The sequence below is a fragment of the Mycena indigotica genome (assembly GCF_014461135.1).
Source record: "Mycena indigotica strain 171206Taipei chromosome Unknown Mind.scaff0009, whole genome shotgun sequence".
Classification (NCBI taxonomy): domain Eukaryota; kingdom Fungi; phylum Basidiomycota; class Agaricomycetes; order Agaricales; family Mycenaceae; genus Mycena; species Mycena indigotica.
In genome coordinates, this window is record NW_023503008.1 from 756,595 (window position 1) to 776,648 (window position 20,054).

At 53.4% G+C, this 20,054-nt stretch overlaps 2 protein-coding genes across 2 annotated transcripts; one reads left to right on the top strand and one right to left on the bottom strand.

The window, feature by feature from the left end:
• Positions 1 to 4,777: 4,777 nt before the first annotated feature.
• On the bottom strand, positions 4,778 to 9,043 carry MIND_01008000 (HATPase-c domain-containing protein; the record flags this gene model as incomplete). Its single annotated transcript, XM_037366677.1, has 15 exons — positions 4,778 to 5,083; positions 5,137 to 5,377; positions 5,422 to 5,567; positions 5,776 to 5,863; positions 5,918 to 6,098; positions 6,137 to 6,392; positions 6,445 to 6,560; positions 6,608 to 7,005; positions 7,044 to 7,630; positions 7,665 to 7,888; positions 7,934 to 8,035; positions 8,088 to 8,150; positions 8,480 to 8,634; positions 8,679 to 8,727; positions 8,791 to 9,043. The coding sequence occupies 15 exons, from the start codon at positions 9,041 to 9,043 to the stop codon at positions 4,778 to 4,780; spliced, it is 3,165 nt and encodes a 1,054-aa protein (XP_037216071.1).
• An 8,008-nt stretch (positions 9,044 to 17,051) lies between these two features.
• MIND_01008200 (uncharacterized protein) lies at positions 17,052 to 19,545 on the top strand (the record flags this gene model as incomplete). Its single annotated transcript, XM_037366678.1, has 9 exons — positions 17,052 to 17,129; positions 17,176 to 17,283; positions 17,324 to 17,339; positions 17,389 to 17,495; positions 17,542 to 18,069; positions 18,108 to 18,455; positions 18,501 to 18,536; positions 18,582 to 19,165; positions 19,212 to 19,545. The coding sequence occupies 9 exons, from the start codon at positions 17,052 to 17,054 to the stop codon at positions 19,543 to 19,545; spliced, it is 2,139 nt and encodes a 712-aa protein (XP_037216072.1).
• Positions 19,546 to 20,054: the final 509 nt, after the last annotated feature.

Here is a 20,054-nt window from a genome sequence, read left to right on the forward strand (position 1 = left end):
GGACACAGTCGCGATTGAGGACTTTGCAACAGTTACATGGGCCGATGAGCTGTTTCCCGTCAAGAAATTGCAAGATTTCGAGTGGGAAAAGTGACATACTTCAAGACTCGCACACATTTTGAAGATGGATCGATAGACTTCGTCCCACGAAGATGCCGCTATAGAGGATAGGGATCATGGGCTCGTTGACGTACTTGGGAATACCGTTGTCGGTTATGGTAGAGGGTCAAGACAGACTTTTCTTAGAGATGGAAAAGCTTTTATTCGACGAAACCATTACAAATTCGACCACACAACATCAAGGACGTTATCTAGGCGACCGATCGGAGTTGCTACTGGTGGATTGCTGAGAAGAAGACATGTAGGGAGTTGTGGATTGATGGGAAATCCGCAGATCTCGAACAAAGATTGTCGAGTTGATGAATTGGGAGGGAACCCAAGTCCAAGATCGAGTCAAAATACTCAGGACTTTGCATTGGGGACTTTTCTCAGATGAATTTTACTTAAGTTCGGACGAGAAAGGAAGGCAATGTGAAAATACTGATTATTTTGCCGGTCGTAAAGTACAAGCAAAGTACTTTACGCCGGCCGCGCACTGTGAAATATACAAAAATTTTATAGTCCGTAGACTTTCGACCCGCCGACGAGCTCCCAACCATCGAGATGCAACCGGAAACCAGACCAAGGGGATCTCACCCAGATGTGGATGGACCCGCCTCGTTGGAATCGGGTGGAGCGATGGGCATCTCCGTGTCGCCCAGCAACTCGTCGTTCTCCTCCGTCTCCTCGTCCTTCTTGTCCTTCTCGTCCTTGGGACCGTTGGGATAGTTGGATCCTACAGAGGAAAAGAGTGTTAGCGATGGGAAGCTGAGGAGAGAGATGTGGAAGTACCTTTGCGAGCATTGGCAAGGAGCAGCTGGTTGAGGACCATGGTCGCGGACTCGTCGCCAGTCTCGAGAAGGAAGCGTCGCTCGAGGCCTTCGGAAGAATGGATCTCGACAACCGACTCCAGGTGCCACTGGAAGGATTCGAGTGCCCGTTTGACCGAGGACATCGCCAGGCGATGGGCTTCACGAGTCTGCGCTGCCAGCTCGAAGACCTCCTTGAGGTGGATCAACTCCAGATGAGTCTCGCGGTTAGAAGACGCGATGAGAGGCGTGAGATGCTCGATGACTTTGAGCATCTCGTCTGAGGAGCGTTGGTGGTCGCAGAGGTGACCCTTTTGCTGTCGTGGTTGCAGTTGTCCAAGGAACACCGTATCCCAAAGGGGTGCAGTCTCGGCGGAACATCATGCACATCAGGCATGGCCAAGCGGGAAGAGGGGGCTGGTCCGGGAACGCTCTCTTGAGGAAAGCAATTGGGACGGGTGCGGACTCGACGTAGTAGGGCTCGAAACCCTTCGACTGGATCGTCGATTTGCCGGGGTTAGTTGAGACGGGCGAGTCGAAGGTCTTCACGAGGGCCGTCAAGAGAGAGGCAACGCTTGGGTAATGCGGGACAAGACCAGCCGGACGCGATTGTTGGGGGTGAAGGAAAGGATGTCGCGCATGAAGCCCGCGGTTGGAAGAGACGAACCAAAAGCTGGTTGAGCTTATGGGTGTGTGCGGGGTCAGACGCGTCGAAGGGGGCGTTCTCGTCTGCCGGACGATAGCGGAAATACCCATCAGCGCCTGGCACCAACTCATCGTTTAGCTCCTCAGCATCGTCAAACTCCAGCACCGTGCCCTTCTCCTTGGCATATTTCGACTTTTTGGCGGGTGGCTTGCCTGAAGAACAGAAGAGTTAGTGGAAGCAAGAAGTGAAGGAAGGCTTGAGAACGTCGGGTGGACTTGGAGACTTTCTCTGGAGAGACAGTCTCTTCTCCAGAAGAATCTTCACGAACACGCCATGGACGGGAGCCTTGCCCTTCTCTTTCTTGACAGCAACAACGGACTCTGAAGAAAAAGAGTGTCAGTACAATCCGGTTTGGGGGAAAGGGAGATGAATAAGACGTACCATTGTCGTCATCTTCACCGTTCTCTTCCTCGGACTCGACTGGAATGACAACCGGGGAGGGTTGCCTTGGCCTTGGGTTTGGGCCGAGGTTTTGGCTTCTTGTCGTCGGCTTGGTGTTTGGCCAACGGCGTGGAGGCTGGGCAGTTCGAGCTCCTTGAGCTTCAGCGTCGCCGGCATATTGCTAGGGAAGGCTTCGTCGGAAATGTCCAAGTAATATGAACCAAGGTCCTGAAAAACCGAGTCAGACAATCGAAAGGAGGAAATAAAAGGAGATACGCACGGTGAAGAGCGCAAATTTACAAGTCAGGAACGCCCAGTCCTTGTCCAACTCTTTGGAAGGGAGCAGGTCCCGCAATTTGATGGTCAAGTCGACGAGGAGCACGATATCGAGGGATGCATATTCGGTGGAGGCTCGCGAGAGGGATTCGGTGTATTGGAAGATATAGCGCTGGAAAGGGGTGATCAGAAAGGGGAAGTGCGAGAAGAAAACGAGAAGACTCACGAAATACGGGAGTACTCCGTTGAGGTGCGACACGAGAGGAGGAGTTTTCCAGTGTGGCTTGAGGGCAGGAGTAGACGGGTCTTCGGCGGTGACGACGGAGGGTGTTGAAGAAGGATTGGCCGGCCTTGTTAACGAAGCAAGACCAGCAGGGGTTGGAGGTCAAGGGGATGATAGGAGTTAGAGAGTCGTCTGACAGAGAGGGCGACTCCCCGAGCCTGTTTCTTCAACGGGGAGGTCTTTTTGGTGGACATGGTGGAAGAAAGAAAGAAAGAATGGGACGAAAAAAGGGGGCGGACAAGCTTTTATACGCCGAGCGTAGGGCTGTGAAGAAGAGTGAAGAACAAAACGTGACAGCAAGGGACGCTTCTGAAGCTTAAACCACATGCACCGGCTCCGGGGAATTAACTTTCTCTTGCGCGCAGTCGCGGAACCGCTCTATTTGGTTAGCAGCTTAAGTGTATTGGGTGAATCTGGAAACCCCGGTAGAATTAAGGGAAGCTTGCGAGACGGAAAGGGCCGACCGGGCGCCTGAACGGAAGCATTCCTTTGTCCGAGGGCAAATCAGTGATCACGGCAACGCCTTTGCTTGGCAGAACCAAAGATCCGACAGAGAATGTCAAAAATTTGAGTCCAGAGTGTCGATCCTTGATCTTCGCTGACGGCAAAAAGTGAAAGATGGAGAGAATTCATTGATGTTGTTGAATTCGAGTATTGCCAAAGACGACTGGGGACAGTCGAGATTTAAAAATGGGGAGATGATAAGCCGCAGTCTGGGACAGACCAGGAAACGACTATTTTTGTCGATTTTGTTGCTCAGCGCACGTCTCAGAGTTGACATGAGTCCCGAATGGTCAACTAGGGAGTTACCTGCACAAGAACATATCAAAATCCAGTCAAATCCTATCAAATCGCTCATAGTGATTCCAAAGTCTTGACTAGGAAAAGGTTCGCAGAGCCCGCTTCTCGCTAGAATCCATCCAATTCTATGCAAAATACCCAAAGGGGGTGTATTCTAAAAGGCATATTCGGTTTGGCGCTCAGTGGAGACTCGAAATCGACAACTCCTAGACTAGGGCCACCCCTATCTCTGTTGGTATCGACGACTGACATCATTGGAACGTGGTTTCGGATCATGCTGGAGGATCGGGAGTGCCAAGGGACGGTTAAACGGTGAAAAACCTACTCAATTGATTGGGGCCTGGACCTGTGATCAACGGCGACTCTAAAACACTGTCGAGGAACTGATCATCTGAACATTGGAAATGCGCCAGGAGAGTTGGGACAACTACCGCTGAGGCCATACGCACAAGATACGAGTTATGGGTGTCAATCGAAAGCTGGGAAGCAGAGCTATCCACTTATCCTACTCAAGATCGAGGGATTCTTCACAAGCAAAACTAGATGGTCGCGAACACGGAAGATTTACACAGGTCATTGACTCCAACACACGCGATACCAGTCATCTGGACCTGGATTTTCGACTCCGGGTCGTATGGCGAAACGATACCTATACAATTATGCACATGGACGACTTTTCTTACTCGAGATTTTCCCTGATTCTATCAATTTCTGTTTAGTATTTATACCTCTGTTTTGTATTTGGCAGGTTCACGGATTGCCCCGCTCTACTAGGTGCATCTGGGGATCTAGCTCGTCAATTTATCTTGCTAGCTCTTTCGAAATAGTATCATCGCGTCGAAGGATTATTGGTTGAGGGTTTCGGTTGCCGTTTAAAAGAGAGTTCCGGTTGCTGTTTATTGGGTTTCGGTTGCTGGTCGAGAGTTTAAGGCAGTTAGTTCCTGACTCGAGACAACTCAGAGGGTTTAAGGCAGTTAGTCCTGATCCAACGAGTATAAACTCTCCGGGCATCGTATTGGCGCTTCTCTATTGCTGAGTTTCGTCGATAATACGCTTTAGGGGCACAACAAATCAACGTTTTTCGCAAGAAACTCGTATCAACCCTACAACCTTACACATTTGTGCCAAGGCTCTGTTCACAGGGGTCTGTTCTCGCACAAGGAGTCGACGATATTTTGGGTTTTGTGACTTTCCCTACTTGACATTATACAACTTTCTCTCTATCTCAAGTGGAGTTTTGGTTGTTTTTGTTAGTTTGGTTAGTTAGAGGCTCATTTGTTTTGTCCCCACTCCGCACTCATCATCGTTTGATCCCTTGCTCTCTCGCTCTCGCTCTCGCTCTCGCTCTCGCTCTCGCTCTCGCTCTCGCTCTCAGTTTCGACCTCGTTCGATGCTTCGCCTCTCTACACGAAGTCAGATAGGTCAAGATGAACAAATAGAACATACCGATTCGGCTTGATTCATATACTGCTCAGTGATATCCAGAGCAGCTTGAGAGTCCCAGTCTGCTAACCAAGCGGCGTCTGCTGCGACAGTGTCGATTGTGGAATTTTTGTTCTGGCGACATCGAAAGATGGTGGCCGTTTTGGAAGAGTCGTAGCCAAGGTACTGCGCGATAGAAAGTAGGGTGCGGCCATGTTGCTGGAGATAGCGGCTGATGGCTCGGTCTCTTCGGTTGAGGCCAGCTAATTCGAAATCATCTTCATGAACTCGGGCTTTTTTGCGTCTCTTGCTATAGAAAAGTTGGTAAGGGAAACAAATGGTAAAAGATGGTCACTGACCAAGGGCGAGTGGACTTGACTGCAGGTCTCCGAGCCAAGTTTTTCGGCCGTTTCGGTGGCATTGAGTCCGAGGTTTCCTTCGAGTTGTTGTTGATGGTGCGGGGCTGGCGGCACCAGAGTGTAATCGCCCCAAGGCTCAGCGAAAGATTCAAGAGGCCCAGAAGGTTTTCGAGTGGGGGATGGAAGGAAGAAGGTTGTGCAGCAAAACTTCAATTGTATTGCTTCACTGCCGCACGTGAAGCTGAAGGTTAATTGAGCCTGAGTCAATGCCTTGGCACAGCTTACAAGTTCAAGTTGAGTGGAGAGCAGTGAGTCTGAACCGGCGCAAAATTCATCTGGTTGGGGGAGGGAGAAGTTGGTGAACGTGGAAGCGCGGGAGGAGGACTGTCTCCTGGGAAGTCACGCCGCTGCTGCTTCGTGGACGCTGACGACTATCGCTTCGGAGACTCTAATGAGCAGTCATCACTACTTGGTACAATTCCGAGACGCATTTCGGCGCGCCAGTGCGCGGTTCGTTGATACATTTCAGTTTGTGTGCAGAGGAATCAAAAACAAATGCAGCAGATGTAGTAGTAGTAGACGTAAGCTAAGCAAAGCACCCCCAAAGACCCTGTTTAGTCGATCTCCTCCACAGCAGACGTGGTTTCCGTGGCGGCAGCCGTTGGTTTGGGCGGTCGAGGTTTCTGTTGTCTCTTCCTCCTCTTCCTCATCAACATCGAGACCAAGTCTGTTTGTAGCATGTTAGACCAGTAAAAAACGAAAAAAAAATAGGAAAACTAACGCAATCATTCGGTGGATACGCTTAGCGAAAGATGTCGGTTCATCGAGAGCAAAGCCAGAAGTGAGCAGCACTGTCTCGAAGAGCAGATAGGTCAAGTCGCGAACAGACTTGTCGCCCTTGTCCTCCGCAACCTTACGCTTGAGCTCCTTGACGATGGGGTTGCTCGGGTTCAGTTCGAGGTCTTTTTCGAGGCCATATACGACGACATGGATGAGTCACGAAGTGCCTGCGCCTTCATGATACGCTCCATGTTGGATGACCAACCGAATTGGCCAGTGACAAGAACGCAAGGAGAGTCGGTGATGCGGTTGGAGATGACGACCTTCTCGACCTTGTCGCCAAGAGCATCCTTGACAGTGGTGCAAAGGTCGCTGAAGGCAGCAACCTCAGCCTCACGTGCCGCCTTCTCCTCTTCCGTCTCCTCAAGCTCCAGACCCTCTTTCGACACACAGATGAGCTTCTTGCCATCGAACTCCTTCAGTTGTGTGATGGGCGTACTCGTCAATGGGGTCAACGAGCAGCAGAACTTCGAAGCCCTTCTTCTTGAGGACCTCAAGGAATGGTGAGTCGCGGGTGGCCGCCAAAGATTCGCCGGTGAGGTAGTAGATGGATTTTTGGATTTCGGGCATGCGGGTAATATAGTCTGCAAAGATTATTAGATGAGTTCATAAGCAAGAAAGGAAAATATACCTTTGAGCGAGGTCTGCTCCTCAGACGACTTGGTCGAGAAGAAACGCAGGAACTCGGCGAGTTTGCTTCGGTTTTGGGCATCTTCGTGGATACCAAGCTTGAGGTTCTTGCCGAAAGCCTCGTAGAATTTGGTGAAGTTGTCCTTGTCCTCCGCAATTTCAGCCAGAACCTCCATGCACTTCTTCACAATGTTCTTGCGAATGACCTTGAGGATCTTGTTCTGCTGCAACGTCTCACGGGAGATGTTGAGGGGCAGATCCTCTGAGTCGACGATACCCTTGACGAAGTTGAGGTATTCGGGAATAAGCTCCTCGCAGTCGTCCATGATGAAGACACGGCGGACGTAGAGCTTGATGTTGTTGCGCTTCTTCTTGGACTCGAAGAGATCGAAGGGTGCCCTGAACATGGTCAACAGGGAAGCAACAGATTGAATAACGACTTACCGCTTGGGAATGAAGAGGATGGCCTTGAATTCGAGTTGACCTTCAACGAGAAGTGCTTGACAGCAAGATGATCCTCCCAATCGTTGGTTAAGCTCTTGTAGAACGACCCGTACTCTTCAGTCGTGATTTCTGACGGGTTGCGAGTCCAGATGGGCTTGGTTTTGTTGAGCTCCTCGGTAGTGATCTTTTGCTCCTTAACCTTCTTCTTCTTATTGTCTTTCGGCGCATCATCTTCATCCTCGACCGCCTCGATCGGCATCAGCCTCCTCCTCCTCGTCATCCTCAACTTCCTATAGATCACGTTAGAACAGATGTAGGAGAGGGGAAAAAGACTACTAACCTTCTCGACCTCCTTCGTGACAGCGAGTTTGATTGAGTAAAAAATGAACTCGGACTTTTTCGCGACAATCTCCTTGATCTTCTTCTCCTCGAGGTACTCGAGTTGGTCCTCCTTCGGGTACAAACGGATTTCAGAACCACGTCCGATTGGGGGGTTGACGGTGTCGAGGGTAATAGTGAAGGTCCCACCAGCGGCAGACTCCCAAATGTATGGCTCGTCATCGTTGTGTTTGGAAACAACCTGAACAGACGAGGTAGGCAGAGTAGAAACCGACACCGAATTGACCAATCATGGAGATGTCGGCGCCAGAAGAGAGGGCCTCAATGAAGCCTTTTGTGCCAGACTTCAAGTTGGCGATGGTACCTAGATCATTGACCAGGTCAGCCTTGGTCTGGCCAATACCCGTGTCGTGAATGATCAGCAGCTCTTCTCTTTGTTGGGGATGAAGATGGAGAGATCCATCTCGGTGTCGAGAACGGAAGGGTCGGTGAGAGAGGCCTAGCAAATTTTATCGGGCATCCGAGGCGTTGAAAGTAGATTCACGAAGGAAAATCTCGTTGTCCGTGGTGGCGAAACTGTGCTGGCGAAAGGCCGAGTGCGGTACAGGCGACGCGGTGGTCCAAAGCTTAGTTGAGTCGATAGTGTCTAGATAGTCACGTCAGAATCGCACCACGTTTTCCTTTGTGGATGCACGTACCGATAATGAGGTTGCAACTGGCTGATTTCAGCTTGGAATCCAAAGCTTTCGGTGGAGGTGGTGCTGGAGCAAGGACGGCACTAATCACGCATCGACTTTGGACGGCTCTCGCGCACGATGCAGTGAAATGAGATGAGTGAGGGAGAGAAGAAAGTAGGGTGGCGGATTATTGCTCGAGTATGGAGATCAGGGAGCTTTCGATGACTGAGTTGTATCCTTGAACTGGTTGTGGCAGTTACCACGCGCTGCGACAGCCAAGACCATACAAGGGAAATTTTTGCGCTCTAGCACAGTGAGATGCAGCGTCATTGAGTAAGAATGTCGACAACAAAAGCAGCCTGAGCGGGGCTATAAGCCATTTTCTGAAGACGTAAAATGGGGTTTATGCTCACTAACATAGTTGTCACAGACTTTGAGAGTCTTATCCAGCCGCATCACCAGCCTGACCTTGTGGGTCTCCTTGTGCTCGAGGAGACGGACATCTCTAGTGCCATGCTCTTTCCATTCGTAGCCTACATTACTGTCGAATCGAAACAATTTGGCGCGCCTACAAAAGTCAGAGGGGCCAAGATCGCGTGAAAGTAGACCGACATCTTGAAAAGCACACCCTCATCCTCTTCGTGGGTTTTGCTATCGCCGACTTATTCTGTGAGTTTGATCACAGGCTCGAATTTGTGGGTCATGTTCCTCCTCCTGCCAAGACAAACAACGCCAGATAAGCGGTGGCCAATCGAATGGCGTACCCGGGGAGCGACTCGGAGTGCGTCTAAAGACGTGCTGCGTTGCGGCAAAGAGCTGTCGACCATGAACCACGATGAGGATATATCTGCCGGAATGAACGAAATGGCATTCAGTCCGGCCTCGTCCCTCCATCGCACACTCTTCTTCTTCTTCTCCTTGTCAGCGAACGGTAGAGCTGAGCACTTGATTGCAGCGACTTGCGCAATACTCGACATGTCCTTCGAAGAGCCTGCAGATGTATCGGAAACAGGGGTGTTGACGGTCGAGGGGCGAGAGCCGTAAGACGATGAACGTCTAAAGCTAACCACAGCAGTTGTCGTCGATTGAGTTCAAACTTGAAGGCTCGTCAATTGACTCACTTGGACTCGGATAGTGTCACGGATAAGACCCGGCCCGTCCGCTCCGGCGCTGGTGTCGGGCCATTGCGGGCCCGTAACACGCAGCACGTGACGACGGGGAACATGCGCCCCAGTAGGAGGAACGCACACGTGGGAAGCACGTGACCGAGAACGACGCGTCGAGCCGTCGCCGAGCCCAACTCGACACCAGGGGAATGGGGAGGAGTGCTAGGAGGTCAGGAGTAGCGCCTGGCCCGCAAGGGATGTGCGATCGTCCCCTCTGCGGCCAGGAACGGGAGTGAGGAGGAGGAGGAGGGGCCAGGGTGTCCGATCACCCCCTTTGCGGGCCCGCGTATATAATGCGCGATAGTGTACCCTGTACTCTATCGCTTAGATCGTCTGAAGAACTACCTTACTCCGTGCGAGGAGACACTATCGACTCATCGGGCCCGACACGACCCGATTCGAACCTTCGACCACCGACTACGGCAAGGGACCGAGTTCACGGGCCCTTTCGGTTTCGATCTACCCCGCCCGCCATACTTGCGGGCCCGACTATTCGTCTGTTCTGTTCCGGGCGCGCGTTCTTAGGAGAGGTCCTTGCACGGCCCAACCCGCAGTCTGACAGAATCTAAGCGATCCCCCTACACCCGCAACAGAATGGACACTACCACCGTCATCGCACTCCCGGCGTGGGCCACGATAGTGGCTATCGTCATCGCCTCCCTTGCCTACCTATACGGACGCACCCTCGAAGCCCAGCCCGTGGTCTTCAACCGCGTCCTCTACGGGAGAAAGGAGCCCGCCCTGAAGTGGGGCACCCCTAGGCGGGTCTCCTTGGACGAACACCATCGGCACATGGAACACACTTGCCCGGCCCAGGGCGCCGGGCCCGCCGCAAAGCGCCCGACGCCTCAACAACTCCCCGCCCCTCCCCCAGACGGCCGAACCCCCGATCCGATCGTCTCGGACCGCCCCGGGCCACCGGCACACTCTGCCTGACGAAATGGGACACACCTCCCTCCGCACGAAGGCCCTGGGGGCCCGTTCTTATCTCTCTCGTAATCTGCTCTACTTAATCTGTGGCGGGGCCTCTGCCCCTAATAATAAAACTCTTTCTTCACCCATCACACAACGGACGAGCGCAAGACGAATCGATCGATTACAAAACAGCCAAAATACAAAAAAAGGGGAAAAAAACACGCAGACCAAAAACAAACACGATACGGTCCGAATCATCACGGGGGCGCCCTACGGGAGGGGGCCGACTGGACAGAGCGCGAACAATGACAGCAAAACAAAAGGAGGAGGATACCCGAACGCCGCGACCGAGTAGACGGGGAACTCCGGCCGAGGTCGCCGAAAGACGACGAACGACCCGCCGAAGCCTAATCCAGGTCCATCATGCCGAAGCTCAGGCCGTCCTGACGGCACACATTCGCATATACCTCTCGTTCAGCGGCCCGACGCTCTAAACCCTCCGGCGTTTCCCAGAATCCCGACCTCTCTCTCCTTCGGACCGGTGGATAGCCAGAAGAATGGCGCCCAGATAGCGGCACACGCCGGCGGCGACGTCCCCGAGGCGGTCAGGGACTCCAGCGAGTTCACCAACCGGAGGTCTGCATCCAGGGAACGCATCGACGACAACTCCGCGAGTGCGCGGGTCCGAGCATCCGGGAAGCCCCCCGTCGGCCGAATGAACCGCCGACTGTTGCAGCAACAGCACGCCCAACGGAGACAAGCGCTGATCGGCGGGTACCGACGGGTCCCCCCATGCAACCGGCGAGACTCGGCAATGGCCCGATCCAAGTCCCATCCCCTCCCGAACCACAGGGAGACTCGAGGGAACGAAGGCACCTGGAAACCCATGGTGGGATAAGAAAGAGGGTGGGTCTCACCCGCAGGGGACGGATGGCCGGGACGAGGCCTCTCCTAACGAGCGGTCGCGACAGGGGAGGCCGTCCGGCGGAAAGTGGGGCGGGGCCTCGGCGGGGGGCCGACTTGACGATGGTGGGGGAGACGGCGAGCGGGTGCGAACTCGTTTTCGCACGGGGGACGGGGAGGAGTCCCGAGAAGACGCTGACGAAAGAACGACCGGGCGGCGACGACGGCCCGAAGAAGGCCCGACCGTCGGGGTTGGGCTCCGCCCGAACCGATCCTCGTTTGATCGGGGCAAATAGGAGAACAAGAAGGACCGGTACGGGACCGATGCGGACAGCCCGACTAGATCAGCGAAGCGGGGATCGGGACGTAGCAGCGCAAACTCGCCATCCTCGACTTGACGCTCCCAAAACTCGAAGGAAAAATCGTGCAGAGCCGCGGAGCGAGCCTTGTACGCATCTGCAAAAGACCGCCAGCGCAGACAAGCACGATGGAGCGGGCTACACGCGTCACAAGCCCGACGCACGGGACCAGGGAGTTTCTGGGGAGAACTGTCTGGGGGCGCCCACACGGTGCACAAACGATCATGAGCGATGCAATACTCGCAGCGAGGGAGAGGGATCGGATCACGGTCCCCGGGCGACGGGGGGGCTCTCCCCGAAAAAGCGCCAGCTGTCCAGTGGACTCGAGACGAGGGGCCAAGGGGGTGCCGAAATCCCGGTGCAACGGGGTAGGCGACGAGGCCGGGGAAAAAGGAGGGTCAAGCTCATCCTCTACCGAATCGTGTTCCGAAGGGTCGATCCCCAGCGAGGACAAGCGACGGGGGCCGGCAATGACTTCCACATCCGAACTCGAGTCCGGATCAGAGGGGAGGAACAGGAGGGTCGAAACAGGCGGGGCACCGTCATGCTCCACGTCGATCTCCATAGGGGGGAGGATCGCGCCCGAGCCACGGGCGTAGGGGGCACCGCTTTCCCATCAGGGCCGTCACCCCGGCACCTTCCGGATCACTTCCAGGGCTCGGGAATTGATCGTCTAACCAAGTTGCCAAAGGGAGGAAGCTAAAAGAGACGCCCGCCTCCGCCTCATCCACGAAGGGCCACCCGAGAACGCGACCTCGTCCCGAGGATCCGGCAAGAAGACTACCCGAATGAATGACGACCACCGGTCGGCGTGGAAGGAACGGCGGCACGAGAGACGGAGGGAGAGGGCCCAGCAGACGGGCCAGCGTATCGGGCCGAGTTATATTCTCTCCGGGAAACACGCGAAGCGGCCACGTGGGCCAAGACGAGGAATCGGTCTGAGACGAAGGAGGGGAGGCCAACGGAGGCAGCGCAAGACAAGGCGTGAAGGATGAGGCGCTGGGCGGAGACCGTCACCACACGATCGGAAGCGGGCAAGGAAGGGAACGTACCACCCAACGCCACAAGGGGAAAGAACAAAGCATCGGGGAGGAAGTGTCGGCAGAAAGGAGATGGGCAAGGAGGCCACGGCCCAGTTGTCCGAACAAGGGGCGGATATCCTGAAGGGAGCCGTCCTCGCGACGCCAGACGAAGGAGGAGGGGAACGCATCAAACAAAACGCCAAAGTAAAGGTGGTGGGGGCCGAAGACAACCGGCTGCCACAGACCGGCTTTCATCAGGCGGTCGAACTCGCCCTGCCACAAGATTCGAAGGGAGGACGACGGCAGTAAGGGCGCGGCAGGGGGACTGGGAGAGTAGAAGCTCGATGGGAACGGACTACGGGGGCTAACCGAGGGAACAGCTTGGAAGAATAGTCGGCGGCTTGAGACGGAGGCAAGTCCTCCAACAGGCGGAGGGGCTCGAATGACTCCCGGCACGACGGGTCTCGCCCTTGCAAGAGGGGCCAGGAAGCAGGGAACTCGACGAGCGACATGGAGGCAAAACGAACAAACAGGCGACCAGGCTCCGACGACGGGGGAACCATCTGAGAGCCAAGGGGGGCAACAACCCGGAGCGGTACAAGTTGGGGGACGACATGAAGAGGATCAGAAGGGAAAAGCCCTGGCTTATATGGGGGAACGAACGCGTTCTATATCGAACTTCGACCGAGGCGCGCAGCACAGCCCACTCGCAAGCAATATGAACAAAGGACGCCGCAACTGAATTGGCAACACGAAACGCTACGCCGCACGTGACCGCGGTGAAACACTTGATGGACAGGAAGAATCGATCTGCGGACGCCACGAGGCGTCAGCAGCCAGGGAGATTAAAATGCGCAGCCGAAGCTTAGCTTAAGCTTATGGGCTGGATGGAATTTGCGATTGGAAGGACGAGCTAGAGTCAAAATTAAAACCCGAGAAACCGGGGCGACCGAGCCACGCCGACTCGAGACGAGTCGTTCCTAGGGAGGGGGTGATGTCACGGATAAGACCCGGCCCGTCCGCTCCGGCGCTGGTGTCGGGCCATTGCGGGCCCGTAACACGCAGCACGTGACGACGGGGAACATGCGCCCCAGTAGGAGGAACGCACACGTGGGAAGCACGTGACCGAGAACGACGCGTCGAGCCGTCGCCGAGCCCAACTTCGACACCAGGGGAATGGGGAGGAGTGCTAGGAGGTCAGGAGTAGCGCCTGGCCCGCAAGGGATGTGCGATCGTCCCCTCTGCGGCCAGGAACGGGAGTGAGGAGGAGGAGGAGGGGCCAGGGTGTCCGATCACCCCCTTTGCGGGGCCAGCGTATATAATGCGCGATAGTGTACCCTGTACTCTATCGCTTAGATCGTCTGAAGAACTACCTTACTCCGTGCGAGGAGACACTATCGACTCATCGGGCCCGACACGACCCGATTCGAACCTTCGACCACCGACTACGGCAAGGGACCGAGTTCACCTGGGCCCTTTCGGTTTCGATCTACCCCGCCCGCCATACTTGCGGGCCCGACTATTCGTCTGTTCTGTTCCGGGCGCGCGTTCTTAGGAGAGGTCCTTGCACGGCCCGACCCGCAGTCTGACAGATAGACGTAACAGTCTGAGTGTCTTCAAGTTCTGCCAGTGCAAAATTCAACCATGTCGATCGCAGAGTCATTCGCCCATTCCCCGGGGAGGTCGAACCAGACGCGGCTTGCTGTTGGAGGAGTCAGAGTGGAAGGAAGAGGAAGATTTGTTTGATTGGCACATCCGAGTCACAACTTGAAAAACATTTGTCCGAGTCGATAATAGCGGTACAGCTTGAGTACAGCTAACTAGCTAAGTGAATGAATGTAGTGAAAAAGTCCAAAAGGATGGTGTTCTTAGTCGAGTTGGCGGCCAAGGCTCTCCCCAACATACATCTGCATCAGTTCCTCAGGGTTGACGCTCTCCGAGTCCATCTCGCCACCTCCCAGCATGTCCGCGTCTTGTTGAGCCAACAGACGATTGAGACGCAGCACCTCCGCCTTCCGAGATTGTATCTCGTCATTGGACCGCGCTATTTCTTCATCTAACTGGCGGGTGAGGCGGCGTATTTTGTCCTCCAGCTCGTTGATATACGCTCGAGTACGCCCCCAACTCGTTGTGAAGGTCGAAGATGTTGATGAATTGGCCGTTGGCGATGTCGGTCAGGCGACAATGATCCTCGTGCAGATCGATGGAGTAGGTGAGGAGCTCATTGTAGACGAGTTGGAGGAAGTGGAAGTCGGATGAGAGCAGCATATGTTGTTCGTGGAGGGCATGGTAGTCGCCGAGAAGTCTTTGGTGGACATGCACAAGAGTCACTGGCAAGTTGCTACTGTGGTATTAGCATAGTAATGAGGCATCGACGACGGTCACGCACCGTGGCTGGCCCGGGGCCGCTGGCGGCGGGCCATTGGAAGAGTGGTGACCGGCAGGCGTATAGGACATTAGGGGATTATAGATGGTGGCAATAGTTTTCGTTGTCGCTCTTATAGTAAAGTCTTGCAGCGGTGTTTGGGGGTGAATAACATTGAGTTCGACACGGAAGGCAATAACGACCTTCTTCTACTGATGGATTACATTAACTAATTATAGTTCGCTGCAGACGGTACCGAAGGCCGATCCGAAAATTCAGGTCACGCGGTGCCGGCCGGGCGACGGCTTTGTCAGCTCAGGCTTTCAAGTTCAAACCATGCCCAAACAACGATACGCATGCGAACTCTGTCAGCGTCCGCTCCGAAACCTCGGTGAAGCCAAAACCAACCATGACAGAGCGTGTTCTGGGTTCAAAAGGCTGCATTTGATGCACGTTTCTCGGGTCCAAGAAGATTTTGCTGCAAGAGCAAAAACACATCATGATGTCTCAGCCTCCCCTCCTCCCGCGCCTCCTGGGCCAGCTCAAGTTGTAGGTGTCTCTCGCGGAGTCTTTGTCCCTCTCACACATGCAATAGATTCCCATCGATGACGCTCCTCCCGTAAAACGCAAGAGTGGCTTACCTGCGCCGACGGACGCGTGTTCCCGCGAAATTCAACGATGCAGCGCCTCCGCCAGCTCCGAGGTTACGACGTTTGCGTTCAGCTCTCACAAATCCCGGCGTTGGGCCGGTTTCTCTCCCTCCGTCTCAATCTCAACCAGAAATCGATGCAGCACCACCAGGAGCACCGTCTCAACAGTGGCTACAGACGGAGCCAAACGAGTTTGGACTCTATAAAGTATATCCCCGCCGACCCACGCATGATCCTGACGCTTTCGTTCAACCCAAGGATTTGTATCGGGTCGCCCAGCACGACCAACGATCTTCCGAAAGCATACCACTCCCAACGGAGCCTTGGTTTTATCCTTTTCCCAACCCGTCTGTCGCCCACCTTATCAAATATCATGTCGAAGAGGAAAACCCCCAATCTATTGCGGGTTTTGACCGCTTTATTCAAAACATCCTCCTTCCAAACGCAGAAGCTCAATCCGATGGGGTCTCATTAAGCGAGCTCCCTACACCGTTTTCAACCCAGAAGTTTCTGGATAAGCTCGATAAGCACGGCGTCGAACCACTGGGCATCAACGACAAATGGAGTCGCGGAGCAGTTATGCTCAAACTACCATGCGTCGGCGGCGTCCACCAGGCAGAAAGTAACGCGCCAGTCTTCATCGTCGACAATATCTATTATCGCCCACTTCTGGATCCTATCCAAGAAGTACTTCAAGGCCCTCTCTTCCAGCAGTTGCACACGACACCTTTCTCCCTGAGAGCAGCCCCGGGCCCGCAGAATGGAACGATGCCTGAAACGATGCCCAACTTTGTCACAGAGGAGCTGCCTACTATCGTCGATGAACATGGACTGCCCCCCCTTCCTAAAAACCACGAGGAGGTTTTCGGCGAAATCTATACGTCGGCCGCAATGCTCGAGGCATATCATGCAATCCCTCAACCTCCACCGCCGCAAACTGCTGATGATCCTGTTGAGAGCATCGTTCTGGCTCTCATGGAATGGTCAGACGCAACTCATTTGGCTCAATTTGGCACGGCCTCGCTGTGGCCTGCTTACACTTTCTTCGGTAATCATCCTAAAGACTTTCGTGGCAAGCCGACATCCAAAGCGGGCTTTCATCAAGCGTACTTCGCATCAGTAAGATGCTCTGACTTCTCCTTTATACAGCCTTATCCACGATTCGTAGCTTCCTGACTCTGTCCGTGATTCTTACAGACAGCAATATGGATGTGACATGCCTGATGAGGTATACACCCACCTCAAGCGGGAGCTGATCCATGAAATCTGGAACCTCCTCCTCTCCGACAACTTCATGGACGCGTACGACAATGGTATCAAAATCAAGTGTTGGGATGGTATCATTCGACTTGTTTTCCGCTTTTCATCTATGGCGCCGACTACCCTGAGAAGTAAAATTTTCCCTGTTCAAATATCTCTCACTTACCAGAAAACAGGGTTCTTCTTGCGACTATTAGGAGTCTTGGTGGAAAGCCTTGCCCTCGCTGTTTCGTAGAAAAGAAGAAAATATCCGAAACTGGAACAGTCAATGACATGAAGCGCAGGAAGCATGTCCGTATCGATAATCATCCGAGACGTGCCACCATCGAGGACGCAAGAAAAGCTATGTTCAGCAACGGCAACTCTCTTATTGGCTCCAGCCTCAATGCTATCTTGAAGAAAGACTCTTGGGTCCCTACTCGTGTTCGTTTCTCCATGCACCCCCAATGCATCTCTCATTTCTTACTAGAACGCTTTCTCGAAACTAGACACGCCGAAAACTCCCTTCAACCTCTTCAGCATGTTCGTTCCAGACCTTTTACATGAAATTGAACTAGGTGTTGCTAAAAGTATTATTGTGCATTTTATTCGCATGCTCCACTCTTTTAAAAAGACAGACGAATTTGATCAGCGGTTTGTTTCAATTCAAATCTATCGGCTCCATCTTTCTCATGTTGAATAGGTTTCGCCAAATTCCTACCTTCGGTCGTTGCTACCATTCGCTCGTTCAGCCATAATGTGTCAGAACTCAAATACGCTGCCGCCCGTGACTACGAAGACATCCTTCAAGTCAGTTGTTGGAATCACTTCTGCTATGCAGTATTGACTGTTTCAGTGTATTCTGCCGGTTCTTGAAGGACTTTTCCCGTCGCATCAAAGCCTGGTCGATCAGTTGTGCTTCGAGCTTGCACTCTGGCATGGTTACGCCAAGCTCCGCATGCACACGACCTCGTCAATCGAATCTTTTCGCGCTGCTACTACGACTCTCTGTTCGACTATTCGACGCTTTGCTCGGGAAACAGCCGACATCAAAACTTTTGAGCTACCCCGAGAAGAACGCCGGAGAACAAAAAAGAAAGCCCCATCCACCAGCCCAACACATGTGGTTGACGGGTCAGCCGCTGGGGTGTCGACGCAGTCATCAACAGTGCCTTCATCAACCCGTCCTCCAGCAACCAAGAGAGGCCCGGGGAAGCAGAGAACTAAAAAGCTCGAAAAGCCCTTCAATCTGATTACCTATAAACTACACGCCCTTCCCGACTATCCTGATGCCATTCTGCGCTTCGGAACCACCGACTCTACCTCGACACAGAACGTGAATAGTTGCCACATTCTCATGGGAAGATTTGACAGTTTACCTAGGGTGAGCTGGCTCATCGGCTGGTGAAGCATTTCTACAAGCGCACCAACAAACGCAACCATGTCGGTCAAATTGCTGCTCATGAACGACGGAGGAGACTGATGCGAACGATGTGGGAGAACAGAAAACGCTTCAAATCAGCAGGAAGCAAACCAGTCGCGCCAGCGGCAACAACCGTCAAACACATTTCGCGGGCACGTTCCAAGCGTCAACGAAGGCTCCAAGTGGCATTGCATCCAGAGGCTAACCCCCGGTATTCTGCTTACATTCCCCCAGAGCAGCATCATTACATCTCCAATTCAACGCGAACGTTTTGGCACCTAGCAGACATTATGGGTGATTCCACCGAGAGCGAAGATGAAGGCGATGGCCCGCCCATTAATCGCATGGTCTGTTAAACCACGCGAACTCTTTTGGATACTGACTGTCTACAGGAAATTGATCCCCCAGAACAGGACCCTGTTCTCAAGGTCTGCCATCTTTCTCATTCTCGTCCTCCCTCTAATGAATGGTAGGATTTTGTCCGCCATCTCAAGTCGCATCTCCGCCAGCGCCTTCTGAACCTTGAGGACAATGACATCGACACACAATTCAACGACGAGGAACTTATCAGCATTGTAATCCAAGGGGACCTCATCTACACCCACGCAACTCTGCGTGTCAACTACACCACGTACGATGTTCAACGTGATCAAGATGTTCTCAATCCCCGGACACGCAAATTTCTTATCGTTCACGCACAAGACCCCGAGGACCATCACCGATACTGGTATGGCGAGTTACTGGGCATATTCCATTGTTATGCCGTTCTGGCCGACCAGCCAAGAAAGGCTGAACGTATGGAATTCCTATGGGTCCGATGGTTGCAAAGAGACATTAGCTATCCATGTGGCTTCCGGGAAAAACGTTTGCCACGTCTCTCCTACATGCCTTTCCAAAGTCCTGATGCTTTCGGCTTTCTCGATCCGCGCGATGTCGTTCGAGGTGCTCATCTCATACCCGCGTTTCACCATGGACGGACACGCGACTATCTTCCAAAATCTGCGATTCTCCGAAGGACAGAGCATGACGAAGATTGGAAATACTATTATTCTAATATGTGAGTTCGTTCTGCGACTATGATCAGCTCACTTATTTCTTTCTAGGGTCGTTGATCGAGATATGCTAATGCGATACCATACCAACGCCATCGGCCATCGGAAGGTTGCTGCTAGGTTCCGAGACGAAAGTGACGATCTCGAAGCGACCGCTGCAGCTGAGGATGTCGAGATGGAGGACATCAATGAAGAAAGGCAACTTGAAGCGCCCTCAATGGAGGATGATGATACGGAGGGAGAGGAGGGTGCTGATCTTGAGTACGTGGATGGGCAAAGCGGTTCAGACTCCGAGTCGGATTCAACTCAAGGTAGTGATGATGACGCTTCTTTACATGGCGATGAAGCTATACGCGTTAGCCTTGGCTTTGACAATAGTAGTTGACTTCGTTGTTGTTGTTCAAGTTTTTTGAAGTTCTCCGTTCGTGCTAATAACTTACTTGAACTGTGTATGCCTCCCTGGATGCGATGTCGTCAATAATATGCCGGTCAATTCCAAGTGCTTTAGAATGTTAATACATCGATCTGTTGGCGAATTTACGGTTGGTCTGGCATTATTGATGGCTACATTGAGGGTTGATGGAACCGCTCATCCTTCAATAGAGCCGATTCCTTTTAAATGCCTTACTCTGGAGCCGAAATCCTCCAGAATCCCTTCCGCACCCAACCGTGACTACCATGAATTACTACGATCGAAGCTCTGACAACGTGTCTGAGTATGCGGCTTTCCGTTACCGTCCTTCTCCCAACAAGACCCCTGCCAGTGCAGCCACTGGCAAGTCAACGACACCAGGTTCCGAGTCTTCGAACGACGGTCAAAGCCAGGGTCAGAGCCTCTTCACTCCCAACGACACTGGTGTTGTCACGGCTCAGACGAACGTCAACGAAGCAGCG